Source organism: Lolium rigidum, chromosome 4 (assembly GCF_022539505.1).
Source record: "Lolium rigidum isolate FL_2022 chromosome 4, APGP_CSIRO_Lrig_0.1, whole genome shotgun sequence".
NCBI lineage: Eukaryota > Viridiplantae > Streptophyta > Magnoliopsida > Poales > Poaceae > Lolium > Lolium rigidum.
In genome coordinates this window covers 170,577,112-170,595,583 of record NC_061511.1, presented here as the reverse complement: position 1 = coordinate 170,595,583, position 18,472 = coordinate 170,577,112, and the positions used below count along the sequence as shown (strand labels likewise).

The 18,472-nt window shown below is 43.7% G+C and overlaps 2 protein-coding genes across 2 annotated transcripts; one reads left to right on the top strand and one right to left on the bottom strand.

Annotated features, from left to right (window-relative positions):
* Nucleotides 1-5,933: 5,933 nt before the first annotated feature.
* On the bottom strand, nt 5,934-10,254 carry LOC124708930 (T-complex protein 1 subunit epsilon-like). The gene is made up of 9 exons (XM_047240569.1): nt 10,056-10,254; nt 9,171-9,489; nt 8,657-9,005; nt 8,384-8,516; nt 8,255-8,307; nt 7,481-7,583; nt 6,789-6,955; nt 6,595-6,708; nt 5,934-6,328 (listed from the first exon to the last, which is right to left on the bottom strand). Exons 1-9 carry the CDS (start codon nt 10,252-10,254, stop codon nt 6,158-6,160), a joined length of 1,608 nt encoding a protein of 535 aa, XP_047096525.1. The 3' UTR covers nt 5,934-6,157.
* A 2,251-nt stretch (nt 10,255-12,505) lies between these two features.
* Nucleotides 12,506-17,322, top strand: LOC124706303 (phragmoplastin DRP1E-like). The gene is made up of 15 exons (XM_047237956.1): nt 12,506-12,747; nt 12,862-12,925; nt 13,023-13,130; nt 13,889-13,990; nt 14,357-14,407; nt 14,487-14,548; nt 14,644-14,734; nt 15,136-15,200; nt 15,287-15,481; nt 15,566-15,685; nt 15,804-15,874; nt 15,973-16,198; nt 16,298-16,348; nt 16,438-16,812; nt 16,889-17,322. Exons 1-15 carry the CDS (start codon nt 12,601-12,603, stop codon nt 17,015-17,017), a joined length of 1,857 nt encoding a protein of 618 aa, XP_047093912.1. The 5' UTR covers nt 12,506-12,600; the 3' UTR covers nt 17,018-17,322.
* The last annotated feature ends 1,150 nt before the right edge of the window (nt 17,323-18,472 follow it).

Sequence of the window (18,472 nt, the reverse complement as noted above, 5' to 3'; positions counted from 1 at the left end):
TACCAGGCCTGTGAAGCGACGCAAAGAGAACTGTCAAAACGCCAGCACTAGAGCAGGTTCGATTCCGACGATCTACTGAGATCTAATTTACATGTTACTGGACTAGTTTTCTTCCCTCGAAAACAAAAATATTACTCCGGACCGCAATTCCTGGACTCTGTGGGCCACTGCTGGTGGGCGGGCCACTGCTTCTGGCTCCCTCTCAAACGGCTACCCGAATACGTGCCATGAATCCATGGATTACGGCAGCAAATCAGTAATTATTAAGTACCGTTGGCTCACGAAATGATACCATGCTGCTGCTGTTGCTGTTCGTCGTGTGATGTTAATTCCATCATCTGCTCCCCTTCCTCTCTCTCCCGGCTCAGGAACGAGAAACAAAATCTTGAGCAACTTCAAACAGCATAAGATCTAGACCTTCATCTGCATCCTGAGGTCTGGTCTTACGTCTGGTGAGTGCCCATTTCTCCCTCCCCCTTCTTCCTCCTCTTGGACGTCTAGACAATCTGCTGCACAATCTGAGTAGAAGCGGTGATCTGGTGTTTTTTGCTGAGATACGCAGTAATGTGATGACCGCGTGTCGATTACCGGGCGAAGAGTGTGCGATATCATCGCTGCCGCTCTATTGACGCACTCGGATGGCCAGTCTCTGATCCATATATTTCTGCTCCTAGCGTGCTGATGAGTGATGACCTGAATATCTGATCGCCATCTTAGTTCGGCTGGTCATCTGCCAATGTCGTCAGTTACCTGTACATTAGTGATGCAGTCTTCAGAAAGGAAAGAAGCGGGGCTTTCTCTCCACTCAAACTCTCCTTGTTTGGTAGTCAGAATGATTATACCGCTGTAGTTGGTGACGAGTTATATACTACTCCCTTCATCCCACGAAGGTTGTATGAGATTTATCAAAATTTAAATGTATATCTGATACATTCAAATTTTGACAAATCTCATACGAGCTTCGTGGGACGGGACGGAGGGCGTAGTATTCCATAATAAGTCGCACTATTATTTTTTGCAAAAAGCTGCACTGTTTAACTAACAATGCAATCATGCAAGAGAAATAGATAGTACATTTTCACTTGAGAAAATCATAGATTATATCAGCAGTACACTGTAAAGTAACCTGAGTTACTTTGTTCGAAAGCTTTCGTTATGAACGATCATTTCAAATCAGTGCTAATCCTCTGTTTTATTCGGCATCACAATCATAAACCATGCCTTGCAGATCTATCTTGGTCAGCTGAGCAAACTGCCTGACTACCATTTACTATTGTATTGTGGCACACACTCATACACTTCCTCTTTTAACGAAACACGCGCGGTGCCACACCACGAGTTTTCCATTCTCATATGCTATAAGTGGCAATCATAAACCATGCCAAATTGCCATTAGCAGGACCATCTCCTTGAGCTCATCCACATCAGTTCAGTCCTAGTTGACTAGTCTTTAGAGATCCATTCCAGGAGAAGCATTGTGAAATCTGCCCCTTTTCGCAGTTTACTACTCCACTCGAGCTGCGGAGATCCTGAATGGGGAACGGTTGGCCCAACCGGGTGTTGAAACGAAGGCGACGACGGGCATATAATAAGAACAATATCGATCTTGTGGGGTTGGCAGTTCTAATACTAGATTACTCTGCTAATGCAGTGCGATTGCCGTTAGCGACTACCCTTTTTAGGATGAGCTTGTGATATAAATACTTAACCAATGCAGGTGTCACAATATCAGTGCTTCCAGGGCTTCCTAGTAAGGTAAGTCTTCCTTCTCCAAAGCCCTTATCTTCAGGCTATGCCTCATGTTAGTTGCTACTACTGCAGTTCGTCCTGTTCTTATTTCGCTTCTCGGTTGTTTGCTTCTTGAAAAAATAATAACTGTTGAGTTCTGTCTATATACTCGTATGTATCCACCATTTAAAACAAAATTAGTCACTTCTATTGTTGTTTTGTTGTTTGCCATGCATATCTTGTTTTGTATTACTGTAGACTAGGCCAGTTCCACTGATACGGTACTGCTCATGGAAATGATGCTAGTGTTGATCAGAATCCTATGTGGATTATACGAACGTTTTAGCATGACAAAGCAGATTGTCTCAACTGAACCTTCTGTGTTAGCATCAATTAGGCAACGATTTTTATTCTAATAATTGTAGCTGTTATCTAGTGCTTGTTCTCTAGCGAATTGCCGGTACCGAGAATGACGGATCGGGATATAGTGAAGGGATTATACTGTTGCTATGATCTTGATATCACATTTAGTGGACGACAAGAACTTGGACCTGACTATAAATATGGAAGTGTTAGGCATGATCTTTGTGCTCTCATTACTCTATTCTCATCGATCATACGCATTCTGTTAAATCTTTAGGCGAAGCCCGGTTCAAGATGGAGAACTTCAGGAGAGGCGTGGAGTTTGGGACGGCCTCCTTCCAGAGATGCCACTCCATGTCCTGTCAAATGGTGATGAAACTTTCCTGCTTGCTTCCTACCCTTCTCGTCATAAGATATATATATACTTCTGTTTTCAGCTCTATACAGAATATACTATGCATAGATCTATGGACTAATGGTATTATAATATAGTAACTCGCTATAAGTTTTAAGCACTGTTTGTACTATCATTAGGACAACTTGTAGTCACTATAGTGTCCTAAATGTTTCAGCAATAGCATCTCTATCGGCATGCTCTGATTTATGTTTGCTGAATTTCCAAGCAGGCAGAGAGCACACAGATCGATCCGCACAAGCCGGGCGCCCGTCGCAAGGATAAATCGTCATCACGGCGTCCGAAGTGCGAAGAGATGGCGGTGATCCCTGAGCAGGCGATGGAGTTCCTTTCTCGGACATGGAACCCCTCCTCCTCGGATCTATTCCAAATACTCTCCCCCAGTGTATGTCTGTCTGCAACTCTACATGGATCACACGTCTTATCACATTTAACGAACAGATGGTGTCGGCATTAGTCACTAATCTCTGAAGCCACTCTTATTATATCTTGTACTAACTCATTCAGACACACTGCATCCGTACTACACGGTTCCCTTGCTTTGCCTCCAAGATTTGTGAACCTTTCTAAAAGTCGAATACCGAAACACGTGCCCTAGTAAATATATTGACATGAATGTACTTTCTTATGCATCTTTCAAGTACCAATTAAGAATGTTCAGACCAACCTCTGACTGCTGTTTTTCTAATGCCAAGTAGTGTCTGGGAGCACCACCAGAAGGCCACCAGGATCAAGGCGAGACGAAGGAAGAGAAAGACGAAGACAAAGACAAAGACCTCGACGCGGTTCAATTCAACGGAGGCAAAGGCCAATTGTTCAATCAGATTCAGACATGGGTATGCCATGAACTGTTACACATAGCAAGCTCCTAATGATCTTCCCTGCGAATGAATGATCAACTGTTTTTTGGTTTTTGTTGCACAGAGAGTTCTAGCCAGTGGGAAGACTAGCTCCAAGAAGGGCAAGCATGGACTCAACCAACCTACTTGGGTAAGCATAGAAGAACATTAAGAAATTATTCTCACGAGACAATGCTAACATAGCACCATATCCAAATAGTATTGTACTCAAAATTACTGAACCCTCTCTGTATTTTCTAACTTGTTGTGATAAATATCATGGTAACCTTTAAGTGCTGAACGTAGTGAGTAAATATTCTTATCTCAACGTGATGAATACAGATAATTTGTGTGTATAACAGCAGCTGTCAAAATGGCATTCAAATTACTGTATGATGGGTAACTAGTTAAGTCCAAATACTGTGATAGTATGAACAGCAGTACAGTTATTATGTTGTCGGATTTGAGTTTGAGAACGGTACTGCATGTTTTGGCAGCTGAACGTCGGACAAATGAGGTCGGTCCTGCGAAGCTATTTCCTGGACAACGTCTCCGTCAGCGGTAGCCGGAGGCGCCGGCGCCGCGACGAGCTCCGGCTGCACTCGGCGCAGGCGCACGCGGCTGTGTCAGTGACCCAGCTGGCCGCGGCAATCGCCGGCGTCGTGTCTGCATGCGAGCTGCGGAGGGGCGACGGAGACAGTAGCAAACTGGGCGCGGTGCTGGCCTCTGCGGCCGCGCTGGTGGCCACCGTCTGCGCGGAGGCCGCGGAGTCCGCCGGCGCTAACAAGCCGCGCGTGACCTCCGCCGTGAAGACCGGCCTCGAGAGTCGCTCCACAGGCGAGCTTCTCACGCTGACCGCCGCAGCCGCTACGTGCCTCAGGGGAGCCGCCGCCCTGAAGCTCAGGGCCGCCGACGCCAGGGGAATCAGCACCGGCGGCGGTGGTGCCAATGGCAACGGCAACGCCCACGCCCACGCCATGGCCATGAGCATCAGCGCCAGCATCCAGAAAGGCATCGCCCTTAGGGTCTGCCTGCCATGTGGTGAGAGCAGTGACACGTCACGGGCGCCATTGTTACGGGGTTGGACGTTTTAAGGGGTCTGTTAGACATGCTCTAATGTCATTCTACATTGATCGATCGCAGGAAAGGTGCGGGTGAGGACGGTGTCCGTCTTACCCCGGCGCGGCGGCGGCGGCACGCTGGCGCTGAGGCTGGGGAAGAAGCGGCTGCGCGGCGCCTTCGTCACCTACGAAGACCGTAAGACCTCCACGTCTCTTTCGTTTCGTCGTCTACCTGTTGCCTTGCTTCGCCATCCATGCAAAGTACTACACCACGCGCGGGCGTCGTCGTCTTCCTCTCGCTTCACCTGCGCGCACGCGCTGCTTGTCGTCCCCCCACGTCCGGCCGCTGGCATGCACCACCTGAAAAGTCTCTTCGATAGCTCAGTCTTGGCTCGCCACACCATGCATCCATGGCCGAGCCGTGGCGGCACGTCGCACTCCGACCACGGACACCGGCGGGTCCGGGTCGACGTTTCGTCTCTACGCGTCTGGCTGTGTACTGACTTCTGTCTCTCTGTCTGTTGGTCGTTTTGTCGTGATACAGACGAGGTCCTCGCGGTGTCGCCGAGCGGCGAGGCGGTGGTCGACGGCAGGAGGTGCTTCGCGGTGGCGCTCAGCACGTCGGCCGGGACGGTGCAGCTGCTGCTGGAGGACCAGACGCACTGCAAGATCTGGAAGGCCGCCATCGAAGGCATGCTATCCGAAGCGAGGCTCAAGCACGCAAAGTAATTTGTAGAGTATACATGTGGGTTCTGCAGTTGTCAATGTATATCAGTATATGTAAAAAATTAAGAGTACGATCAATAAAAATCTACTGGTAGATTTACCGATTTTTGGTCACCTGAGTGAAGTGCACATAAGAAAAGTTCAAAACATGCATCAACTACACGTTAAAATTCCAGTTCAGAATTCAAACGATACATTGTGAAAGTAAAGAGACAAACATAATACTACCAATTGGCACCATTTTTTCGATATATTTGACAAAACTTTATAATGTTTGAATTCGACCAAAACTAATACGTCCTATATTTTAGCATAGAGGGAGTGTTAGAAAAAAAATATTAGAAGTGGCCTTGCCGTCCTATAGTTCAGGTTACCAGGCCTCGACAAGCAACCAGATCTCAGTCAACAACCAGCTTGATACCGTGTCAGCGAAGAACAATCCTAGAAGTGGAAAGCTGCTGAGCTCGGGTAAGATAATCAAGGGTCACGTGTCGTGGAACCTCTGGATTTAATAAAATCATTTGAGTTAGGCCGCAAGGTGTAGCCTTGCCGTGTGTTTTTTTTTTCTCTCCTAGGCAGTTTTTCTGTCTTGTACAGTTTTCCCTCTACTTAAATGAAATGGCAGAGCTCCTTTCTTTAACCGTCAAAAAAAAAATCTTATGGGTTTTAAATGGTTGCTAACCAATTATTGTGCACTTCCAAAAAAATCCGGACTTTCACTATAGCAGGAAGAGACAAAATGCATTTGGTTCACTGATGCATAATTAGATAGGCAATGAATGGTTGAAGGCATGCAGAGCATTAAGCATCCAAAATACAGAAAAATAGGACATTTCACCATAACATTCTTCTATTCTATTTTTCAAGGGACTTCATGGAATACAATGTGAGGACACGAAAACTAACGTGTTGAGCAAGTGTCACACCACAATACAGGCAGGCCAGGTATGCAGTTCATCATTAAACAAACAGAAGTTGCTTCAGCAAAGCTGCCTGGTTCTCCATCCATGAAACAATATCAGTACTCAGAACTCTGATGGCGTGATAACATCGTCGATCTTGAGAATCATCTTCACCACCTGTGTCGCCAACATGATTTGTTGCTGCTTTCCAATCAGGGTTTCAAAGACGTCTTGTTCTCTCATGTCGTTTGTCCCGATGTCATTGCAGTCGATGCCACAGTGGGGATTGTTCTCCTGCAGAGGTGGTCAAAACTCAGGTATGTTACTCCGACATCAGGCGGTAAATGATAGGATCATACAAGTGCGTGTGGCATTAGGTTGGTTTAGCCCTTGAGCGATATTATGAAGCAGGCTATATCACAACTCACAAGCACAAAAAATAATAGGATTTAAGCACATTCATCACACTACTAGACGTTGCATGGAATCAACAACAACAGATATTACTGCCTACTATTAGAAAAGCAGACTGGAGGCACATGACTACAGAACCACAATACCTTAACTTGCTGAGATTTTACCGCGGTCAACGTATCAATAGGTGACAAACCACTGTTTTCAGCTAAGGCTAGTGGAATCCCATCCAATGCATCAGCAAACGACCTGATTGCATACTGCAAGCACAAACAACACAAAACACAATTAAACGATATTACATTTTATTGCAACATAAATGACAAAACTAAGCAATTACCTGCTCGACTCCAGCATACCGATCTGCAGCAGCTTCGACAGCAATTGAGCAAGATATCTCAGCTGAGCCACCGCCATAAACAATAGAGTTATTGCGGATCAGATTCCTAGCCACACACAGAGCGTCATGAATACTTCGCTTGGCCTCCTCAATCATCATTTTGTTGCCTGCACAGTAAGTCGGTAAGTCGGTAACGGTTGTTTCTTATGATGGAAATTCCAGTCGCATTTAATTTTTAGATTAGTCATGACAAAGGTGCACAGAGTAAGATTCAAAAACAATGCTAGCTGTGACCATCCATTATTTCTTGTACTGATTATGCATGACAAAATACTCTCAAATTAAGATACTGTAACCAACAAAATGACAGGACCTGTGACTTTAATTATGGTCAATAATCAATTTGTCTTGGTTTATTTTTTAAAAGGAGAAGCGGAAGTCACAAATATTCTCATATAGTTCAGTGCACAATTTTTATGCTTGCAAGATAGCATACTAGACTCACAATTGAGAGCAGAATAGTGAAAATTGCCACATATATGTAACTGCAAACTTGAAATTGTTTCCACTTTATGCAATGCAAAGTGTCTCTCAATTAAACTGAAAGTAAAAAAAAAATGAATGACCAAAGAAAGAACGTGGAGATATGCACATGCAAACATGAAGAAGAAGACACATCCATCACAACATACCACCACGGATGAAGATAGTCACAGCTCTGGAATTTGCACACTTCTCGATGTAAAGCATCCGATCCTTCGTCGTTCCAAATGACTTTTCTCTAACTAATCCAGCCTGTTTAAGCAAATCATGCAAATATGCAGATCATATAAACTACAGCTAATAGAATAAAATAATATTAAACAAAGTGAGCCATTTAATGATTTAATCAGAGCGTACTTCTATAATAAGTACTTCAGAGAATGTGTTATTTCTGCATGGTGAGTTGAAGGCAAAATACCTTCATTTCTAGGTACCGAATAGAAAGACAAATTTGCACCATATGAGAAGTGGCAGCTGTACCCAGTTACCAAGAATTGCTTAAAGATTAACATAGGGTTGAGCATTCAATATTCAGTTTATTGTCCTAGGATCAATCAAGTCAACATTACAAATCCACATGTGGCCAGTAAAAAGCAGCACACATCTCAACCTTTACATGATAACATACTTTATTTTATCTGTATAAGAAATTGATTTTTTTATGCGATTACTACTAGGAAATAATTGAAAAATACAAATAGACAGAAAACTCACACAAAGTAACACGTTAGTCTCCACATATGCTCTCTAGTTTCAGCTACTTAAGATTTCACATACTCGGGGTTCTAGAATTAGAAAACTATATAAATGCCAGTCTACACATTGTACCCAGAATATACAATCTACAGCAAATCATGCATACTGAGTATTCCTTGTACTCCCTTGCAACATCGGTACCAAAAAAGAATAAACAACAGTTGTACCTTCCCAAGCTTGTCACGAGTCAACTCTTGGAATCTTGGAACAATTCGCCCCCCTGCAGTCAGTTTTCAGATGTTAGATAGGAGTGTTTATAAGAAATTAAGATTCATGTGGAGAGGTACTCATATGACCTGTAGCTATGGCAATCAATTCTAATTCAACACCACCGACCCATCTGACAGCAGGCAGATTTCTTTGCATAAGCAAATGATTGGCTTCATCGTCGAAACCCCATTGACAGATAACCAAGGTTGCACCAACATCCTACAGAAATGTGTGTAAACGTACTTCAGTACTGACCAAATGAAACGCACACTGTGATATGATACAAAGTGAATAGACTTTTGCAAAACTATGCCTTTGTCCTACCATAAAAACATTGATGATATTTTGGAGGATTTTACCTTGCATTTCTGAACCATTTCATCAAAGTATTTCTGCTCTTGCCCACGCAGCATCTGGAATTTTTCTACAGTGTCAATGTCAACCTTATGCTTTGTCTTAGGCTTCGGAGGCTCAAATGGGCAGGTCAGAATGGCAATGTTAGCATCCTCGATTCTCTTTGGCATTTGTGGGTGGCTCATGTCTTTGTCAATAGCGATTCCGTATATTAGCTCAGTGTCCTCTAGCTTCCCACCAACCTTGCCTTCAACTTTAATCAAGTCCAAGTTTACATCCTTCCTTTCCAAATCAGCAACAGCAAGGACTGCCTTGACAGCAATCTCAGCAAGCATCCGCTTACAACGGTTAACTCTATGGAATAATAATCATATATGTTCAATCAGACAAAAGGTGGAAACAAAAACTGAATGCAACATATGGAAATATTATTAAGGCTATAACAAAAATATGACCTGGCAGATCAAAACATTGGCTACTCTGAGTTAATAAGTTGCAAGCGAAAATCATATGGCTTACATCTTTGAGGACAGAGTTGTCATGCAGGTCTGCACCAAGGGCTCTATATTTGCAGCAGTGAACTCAAACTTCTTGGAGATACGTTCAAGGTGATCAAAAGCTATCTTTGAGGCCATCTCATAGCCTTCGGCGATTCGTATTGGGTGAATACCACGCTCTAACAGTTTCTCAGCTTGTTCAAGGAGGGACCCGGCCAAGACAACCACCCCAGTGGTACCATCCCCAATTTCATAATCTTGACTGCGGGAAAGCTCCACCATCAGCTTCGCAATCTGGTTGTCGACATCCATTTGCTCTAGGATCGTCGCTCCGTCATTTGCTGAAAAATCATCAGGGAAGTACTCATTCAGTAAACAAACAGGATAGGTAAAAAAGACAGCACTGATATGTAATCTACATAGGTAGCCGCACATTCAAACAGTTAAACATAAGGCCTGGTCTGAAAATCCATGCAGCATGTCCACACAGATCCATTCCAAAACCCTAAATAAGCAGGCAGCTGGCCTCGTTATTGTGGCACTAAAAGGCACGCTTCGGTCGAAACTGGTATAAGATAGCTGGGCTGAAGAAACATCAAGTTAAGCATCTCCACCTCGCATCCAATGAGCACCAAAAGTGAACGAAATCATGATATGAATACACTAGCACCAGAAATGCATCTTGTGGGAATCAAATCAAAGCCATTTCGAACGGAACAAACTGTCCTGCAAACTTCTAGATATCAATTCCCAAAAGGAAACTTCTAGATATCAGGAAAGATGCCACATAGTACCCACCTAAAATCCTAATCATCATCATGAGACTAACGCACCAAGGAACCGCAAAACTAAGCTAATTAATCTAGGATCAGGAAGCAGAGCGGTGTGAGGGGAGCGAGGCGGTTACTGATGGTGACGTCGCCGTCGGGGGACTGGAGAATCTTGTCCATGCCCTTGGGACCGAGGGAGGCGCGGAGGATGCGCGCGACTGCCTTGCCGGCGGCGACGTTGGCCTTGTGCGCGTCGAGCCCCCGGAGCCGCGACTTGGCCTCCTGCTCCCTCAGGATGATGAACGGCCGGCCGAACTCGTCGAAGGCCAGCGCCATGGCCGCCGCTGACGATGCCTGCTACGCGCGCGGCTCCCTGCTCGGAAGGTTCTCGAAGGGTCGGATCGCGCCGGGGATGAGGCGGCGGGATGGCCGTGAGCGGGCGCTGTGCCGATCTCTGGAGGCCTAGCAAGAACCCTTTCGCGAAACTTCCAAAGGATGGGCTGCACCGGTGAATGGGCCGGTCTGGAGAGATGGGCTGAAATATGTTTGTGGGCCGTGGACGATGTTGGAAGCCCATCATCGCCTCCTAAACAAGAGAGGTTCCCCTCGTGAAAAAACAAAAACAAAAGAGAGGTTTGAAATCCGGGCGACGAACTTTTGAACTGACCGGTCCACCTGTCGGCGTTATCTCACGTGGCCTTGACCACTGCTTTGTTCCCAAACTACCCCTTGTGCCTTCGCTGCCAAGGATGAGAGAGTTGGTACACGTTGCGTGGGAGATGATGTGCATGAACGAAGCAATGACGGTTCATTGTCCAAACGGAACCAGCCAGGGTATTGCGTGAACAAAGACAAAATGCTCAATAGTACACGACTATTACTTATTACTCCATCCTTCAATAATTCTTGCCGCAGATTCAAAAGTATGGGCAAAAATTATTACTCCATCCTTCGGACGTATGGGCAGAAAAAACTATACCTAAGAGGTCTAAAGACGGGTGCAGAACAATCTTATCTTTTAATGCACCACTCATACATGAACTTATCATTCAGGTGCAAAATCAAACAAATACTTGCAAAGTGTGTTCCTGCGGTACACCAACATGCATTTCACATGCAAACTCATACAAAATTGCGTGAGATCGACACTTGCATTGTCAAGCTTGAAAAAAAAGGCACGACCTAACTTTCAATATTTAGCAGAAACCCTCTCCACTTTTCTGTGCGTAGAAAATCCCATCTATGAATTAGAAGAGGAAGTTCCCAAATCCTCTCTCTTATGGCCAAATCATGAACCCTAGTCCACGAGCGGAAGCGGGACTAGGAGCGGTGGCGGTACTGTCACGGATGGGACCGATCTCGAGGTTTAGTTGTGCCATGCATGCAGAACCATCGTCTACATGTTGTGGTCGGCACATGCCACCGCTTTGGCGGCAGTTTCGACGACAAGCAAGTGGGAGGAAACCGTCGTTGTCTAGTGGGATGACGACTTTGGCAACAATGTCGAAGATGACTAGTGGTAAGGTAAACAATGCATTTGCATCTTTCCTCCATCTTTTCTGAATTCTACAGTTGCACATGCAGTGGAAATGCAGCAATGCAGTGTAGCTTCGTACTGAACTTTTAATTTTCTTATGAACGTTGTGTGAAACACACTGAAGATGAAGCAATGCAGTGAAGAGTTCGAAGACAATTCAGTGCATATGAAGCAATTTAGTGAAGATGAAGCATTCTTGCCATCCCGAAGTGAAATCATCGGCATCATCGCTAGGTCAAGATCCGGATTGTGCTCCTAGATTTCTTACCGCCTCACTCCCCTGGAGGTGACAAGATCAAGTCAGGGCATCATGCCACTCAGGTCGTGCCATGCCAGGATGGTGTTCCTATGATGTGTAGCTAGGTACCACAGAGGAATAAAAAGAGAGAATGTGATCCTTTTCATTAATTCTTGATCTAGGGTGGCAACACCCCAAGTGTCAGCCTCACAACGTTTTGTTTGAATTTGCACACAAGTTACATGTTCGTGTACGTACCGTGGGAACAATGGCGGAGCTTGTCATAAAATCAGGGGAGGCAAATGGCAAAATATTTGTATGAATTTGCACCGGAATGACAAGTTCATGTATGAGTGGTGCAATTACCTCAATTATGTCATTCTCCCACGGTCTGGATATTGTATGAACGGAACAAAATGTTTTGTTGTGTTTGTATAATTGAACCGTGTTTGTATTGCACCATGATGTTAGTCTTTGCAACACACTTATGAATTCTTACACCATGATGTTTGTCTTTGCAACACACTTATTTCAAAGATAGAGGTTAAAAATTATGCTAGTACTATGTTCGTAAAGAAACCTACAGAAATATCAAGGCGTATGCTTCATTCTTATGAATTTCAGTTCAACATATAGAGATTCAAACTTTAAGTCATTTAAGTCATGGAGTCTTCGGACTCTTCTCTCGGCGGCTTTGAATATCTCAGGGGCAAAACCGGCAGTTCGCGAAAAGAACGCCCCCAATCCGATACAATTCCACGACAGCGACGTCTCTCTGCTGCCTTCGTCCGCACACCGCACGGCTCACGCACGGCAAGCAGACCGCCGACCTCTCCGTCTGCCGCCTCCCTCTCGCCCTTCTAGAACCTTCCATCGCACCCCGCTCTCTCCTGCCGGAGCCGCGGCGATGAAGCCCATGGAGAACGTGATCGAGCTCGTGAACCGCATCCAGCGCGCCTGCACCGTGCTCGGGGACCACGGCGGAGACGGCGCCGCCGCCTCTCTCCCCGCCCTCTGGGAGGCGCTCCCCTCCGTCGCCGTCGTCGGAGGCCAGGTCCGCCTCTCGCCTCTGCTCTCCCCGCCTAGGGTTTTAGTTTCCTGGCTTGATTACCGAGAGAGACGCTTCGGTTTGATCTTATTTGCGCGCGGTTGCGGTTCGTGCTTGCAGAGTTCCGGGAAGTCGTCCGTGCTGGAGAGCATCGTGGGGCGCGACTTCCTTCCTCGCGGGTCTGGTACGTCCGCGAACTTCCCGTCTGGCCCGGAGCTCTGTCGAGTTTTTGTGCCGCGGTTTTCGTGGCTAATTTCGGGTTTGTGCGTTTCGATTCGTAGGGATCGTGACGAGGAGGCCGCTGGTTCTGCAGCTGCACAAGACGAACGAAGGGCAGGAGGATTACGCCCAGTTCCTTCATAATCCCAAGCGCCGGTTCACTGATTTCGGTGAGCTCTCTCTGTGCCCGCGCGCGCGCACAGTTTCAGTCATACATAGTTAGGGGTTATTCTGCAATTCGTAGTAGCAGTAGTAGTAAACTAGTAAGGCAGTGCTTTTTTTTCCCTTACTGTGTTTGGTCCGCGCTATTAGGAGGTACAATGGAATGATTATTTGCGCTGTGCACCGGCAACATAAATTTTATTGCTCAGTTACAGGTTCTGAACATTCAGGCTGGCCGAGTGTTACATAGAAAATGTGCGATTCTGTTGCTTATTAATACGTTTCTAACAATACTCTGCACGGATAACACCTGTTGGATGAAGTTCCATGGTGACTCTTCACTCTATGATCACTATGAATCGCACATTGTGCATCTGATTAAGCTGCACAATGTTTGGCACATTGCAATCAGGGATCAGATGTGTAGGTGTTGATGCTGCGATTAGCACCATGTCTAAGGCGATAGGCAGATTTAAACAATTTTGTTTGACCAGTACAGGTTGTATTTATTTCTTTCATCTTTGCATCTAGTGCTACCAGTTCAACTATTATGTGCTTGTGATAAGGCTGATTTGCATATAGCAACAAGTATCCAGAAACACCATGCATGACATTTTTCTAGAAAAAACGACGATCGCCTGTAATGAATTTTGAATACTTTCAGTTTTTTTTCCGAGATTGTACTTTCAGCATTTTCAGTATTGGGAAGCGACTCAAGTTGATGAGAAACTTACTGCTTACTTGCATTAACGTTTGTTGTATATAGCTCTTGTGAGGAAGGAAATCGAAGATGAAACTGATAGGTTGACAGGGAGAACAAAACAAATATCTCCAGTTCCTATCCATCTCAGCATATACTCACCAAAAGGTACTATACTGGTATACCCTGGTTATAACTTAGTGGTGCTTATTTCTTACATTGAAGGATAACATTGCTGCTGGTCTATACTTAATGTAAATTTTCAGTTCTGTTGTATATGAATATCTCTGTATTTTCTCTACTTGACAACAGTAGCCATGTATATTTGATTTACTTATTATTATTTTCATGGTGGTATTTCTATATAGTTCTTTACCTTTTCGTAAAATGAAAGTAGAGACCTTGATTTATATAGACAGTGGCATTCATGCAGCTCATGCGTCTTCTTGATGTCTTAATCTTCTTTTTTTTCTGTAGAGGCCATCTTTTGAATCTTCTTGATTAATCATTTATTGTATTCAATGACTATTGCAGTTGTCAACTTAACATTGATTGATCTGCCGGGTCTAACTAAGGTTGCAATAGGTATGGAGTGTCTATTTATTTACATTCTCTAATTTATGCGATGATCACCAGGAATTCATCATGTTGCCATATTTTTCAGATGGACAGCCTGAAAGCATTGCTCAGGATATTGAAAATATGGTGCACTTATATGTTGACAAGGTACTGACATTGCTTCAATTGGTGCACATGCCATATATAAGATGTTCTTGTTGATGTTTACCTATGCAGTAACACGTTCATATCCTCTTCTGTAGCCAAACTGTATTATACTTGCTATATCTCCTGCTAATCAAGATATAGCAACATCTGATGCCATTAAGCTTGCTCGGGATGTTGATCCAACTGGTATGAACCAAATTTATGCACTTATTTTGCTGTGATCTACTAATTCAATTACCTGATGATAGCTTCAGCATGATGTTGAAGAATTATGTATGTGTACTATTGCTGTACATACCTACCATAATTTTTAGTGAGGCCATTAAAAATAACAACACAATCATCTTTTGGAAGAAACCTGGTGCATCATTCAGCATGGTTTTGGTACAAACTCTAGATTATGATGTTCTATATTTGATTGCTGAGCTATGAGGAATATACATTCATTCCAATGGCTTAGGTTCTCATTTCTCATAGTTTATGGCTTGTAATTTTTATATTGTGATATGTTCCCTCAATGACACAGCTATATTTGTTCAATTTACCTAGCATATTTCTTGGTCAGTGATCATTTTTAATTCTCTTAGGTGAAAGAACCTTTGGTGTGTTGACTAAGCTTGATTTGATGGACAAGGGAACAGATGCACTTGATGTATGTTTCTGTTTACTCTATTTTTCCGTGTGCAATTTGGCCTTATTATGGACCTTTAATTCCCAACACCCGTTCTTCTCACTAAGGTTCTTGAAGGAAGAGCTTACAGGCTACAGCACCCTTGGGTTGGAATTGTTAACCGTTCACAAGCAGATATCAACAAGAATGTTGACATGATTCTTGCTAGGAGAAAAGAGCAAGAGTTCTTTGAGTCTAGTCCTGAATATGCTCATTTAGCCAGCAGGATGGGTTCAGAATATCTTGCTAAACTTCTTTCACAGGTTCAAAAAGTTGTAGTGTTTTCATTTATTGTCTTGCCAATTTAGCAATGGGCTCATCATGCAAATCATGTTTCTATCTGACAGCAACTCGAGGCAGTGATCAGGGCACGCATTCCAAGCATCACATCTTTGATAAACAAAACTATTGATGATCTTGAATCTGAGATGAATCACCTTGGTAGACCTATTGGATCTGACGCTGGGGTAATTAACTGAACTGTTGAGCTAAATTGCATTGTATTCAAACAGAAAAAATGTGACATCATGTATGCTTGGAATCTTCTTGATATCATGTATTGCATTGTTTTAATTTATTGTGCAGGCTCAGATATACCTAATCTTGGAGCTTTGCCGTGCATTTGACAAAATATTTAAAGAACATCTTGATGGAGGGTAAATTTTATTTTAATTATTTCATGGCTTAATTTTCTAACGGTTCACTCGCATTTGTTATTTTTGTGATCTGTAATGTGGATGTAAAAACTATGCAGACGATCTGGTGGGGATCGAATTTACTGGGTATTTGATAACCAACTCCCTGCTGCTCTGCTGAAGCTTCCATTTGACCGCTACCTCTCTTTGCAAAATGTTAAACGAGTTGTTTCACAAGCTGATGGTTATCAGCCTCATTTAATTGCTCCTGAGCAAGGGTACCGTCGACTAATCGAGTCTGGTCTCAATTATTTTAGAGGGCCAGCAGAAGCTTCTGTAGATGCTGTAAGAATTCTCTTCCTGTACCCCTAAAAAAAGGAATACTCATGTGGTTGCCTGGTTTGCTATGTTTCTTCCACTAAGTCCCTTTTATTATCACTGCAGGTGCATAATGTTTTGAAAGAGCTGGTAATGAAATCAATTGGAGAGACTGAGGTTGGTTATCTTGCACCAACTTTCCATATTTCCACGTGTACTTTTTTTTCTCGAGATATGTAATTGCTTGGATGATATTGCATCACCAGGAATTGAGAAGATTTCCCACTCTTCAAAGGGAGCTTGCTGCTGCATGCTACCACTCCTTGGAGAGATTCCGTGAAGATGGTCGAAAAACTACTGTACGATTGGTTGATATGGAAGCAACGTACTTGACAGTGGAGTTCTTCCGCAAGCTTCCACAGGAAGTGGACAGGGCTGGAACTGAAAACCCTCCCTCTCCTTCTTCTGATCGCTACACTGACGCACACTTCAGGAGGATTGCTTCAAATGTATCCTCGTACATTGGCATGGTATCTGATACACTGAAGAATACTATCCCCAAGGCTGTTGTTCACTGTCAAGTCCGGGAAGCCAAGCGGTCCTTGCTGAACAATTTCTATACTCAATTGGGTGGCAAAGATGTAAGTGTCTTGTTTTGTTGTCTATATGTTCATTTCTGCTCCGTTCGATCCTTTCAGCAATCAATTTCTTGTGTAGGCTACGCAGCTCTCACTACTCCTTGATGAGGATCCTACACTGATGGACCGCAGGCAGCAATGCTTTAAGAGGCTTGAGCTATACAAGTCTGCCAGGGATGAGATTGACGCGGTTTCATGGTCGCGGTGAAGATAACATGTTACGTGCTTCCTTATCTGAATGCATTTACTTGACAAATGCAGAATGAGTTATTCTAGATTGAAGTTGCTGAATCTTAGTTTACAGATCAGTTAGTGTGATGTACATAACTTTTAGCTATTGGTATGAATAGTAGTAGTGTTTTTTTGTATGTATGACTTATTGGCGATTAGGAACACCGTGCATACTTCTAAGCATGGTTGTTTATTCTACTTCTAGTAGTAGGATGCACATGTTGATCTTTCACAATCTATGTGCATACTTCTAAGCACAGGTTATAATCTTTCACAATCTTAGTGCAGACTTCTAACCACCAACTAGAGTTCTCGTTTCTGGTACTTTTACTAGGTTGCATATGTTGGTTCTCAACTCTCAAGGAGCTCTCAAGTTCCAACCTCCATTTTTAAAGGGGCCCTACGTTTCCTTACTGTAGACTCGGGAATTTAGATTTGCAATTTCCCATTTTGAGGGTATTTTACCTGTTTTCCATTTCAGCCTATTTTATTTTTCAGAATGTCAGACCATTTTGCATCGTTTTTAGGCGATTTTGCCTCTTTTCCTTTTGCCCTTCTTTCAGTTTTGAGACTCTCCGACCATTCTTTAGCCTTTTTTTTTATACTGACAATTCATTAGCTGCCAGTACTATGTACTAACCGTCCTGGCCTTATAAAAGAGAAAAGGTAACCGTCCTGGTCTGATTGATTGATTGATTCATATAGTCGAGTGGTGCTCCTGTCATGATATACTAGCCCTTAGATTTAGTTCTGGGACACTTGTATTTCCAGAGTTGCTGGGCATCAATTAGACAACAGCCACGCAGTAGGTAAATCATGCCGGCACTTCGTTTGAACATATTTTATACTACATGTATGGCTCGTCTGCTGTCTATAATTTGATATCTGTATCTTCTCAGAGTTTCCAAAAGAAGGATTTGAGTTAGATGAGCCAGGTCAAATTGTTCCTGGTTCTTCTGTTTCTGGTTGCATCGGTTCCACGCCACGGACGGGATACATGTTACCTGCATTTTGTCCTGTCATCTACTTATCTTCGCTGGACTTGACTTTGACTTCTGCCGTGCGCTATGTTGAACTGACTTTTGGTCTCTGTGGTGATTCTTCACCTGGTATTTAGTAGAGATTCCACGCTTTCTAGATCTACGTTTTCTTTCCCAGTGGTCTTTCCTTGAGTACCTTGCGTAGAAGGGATCTTCTAGTTACCAGAATTTGACTTATTCATGCCAAGAGAAGTATTACTTCCACTGGTAACCACACAAGACTTGAGTAACGGCTTATCAGTCAATTCTCGCTCCTTAGTTTTCTGCATTGGTATGAGCATTGATCTGCTTAAAGCTTAATACTAGTATGGAATGAGCCGGTCTTTATACTGACATAAGAATTCAGTAGAACCTATCATTCATGGATTACTGGCTGTATAGTTGCACAGAAT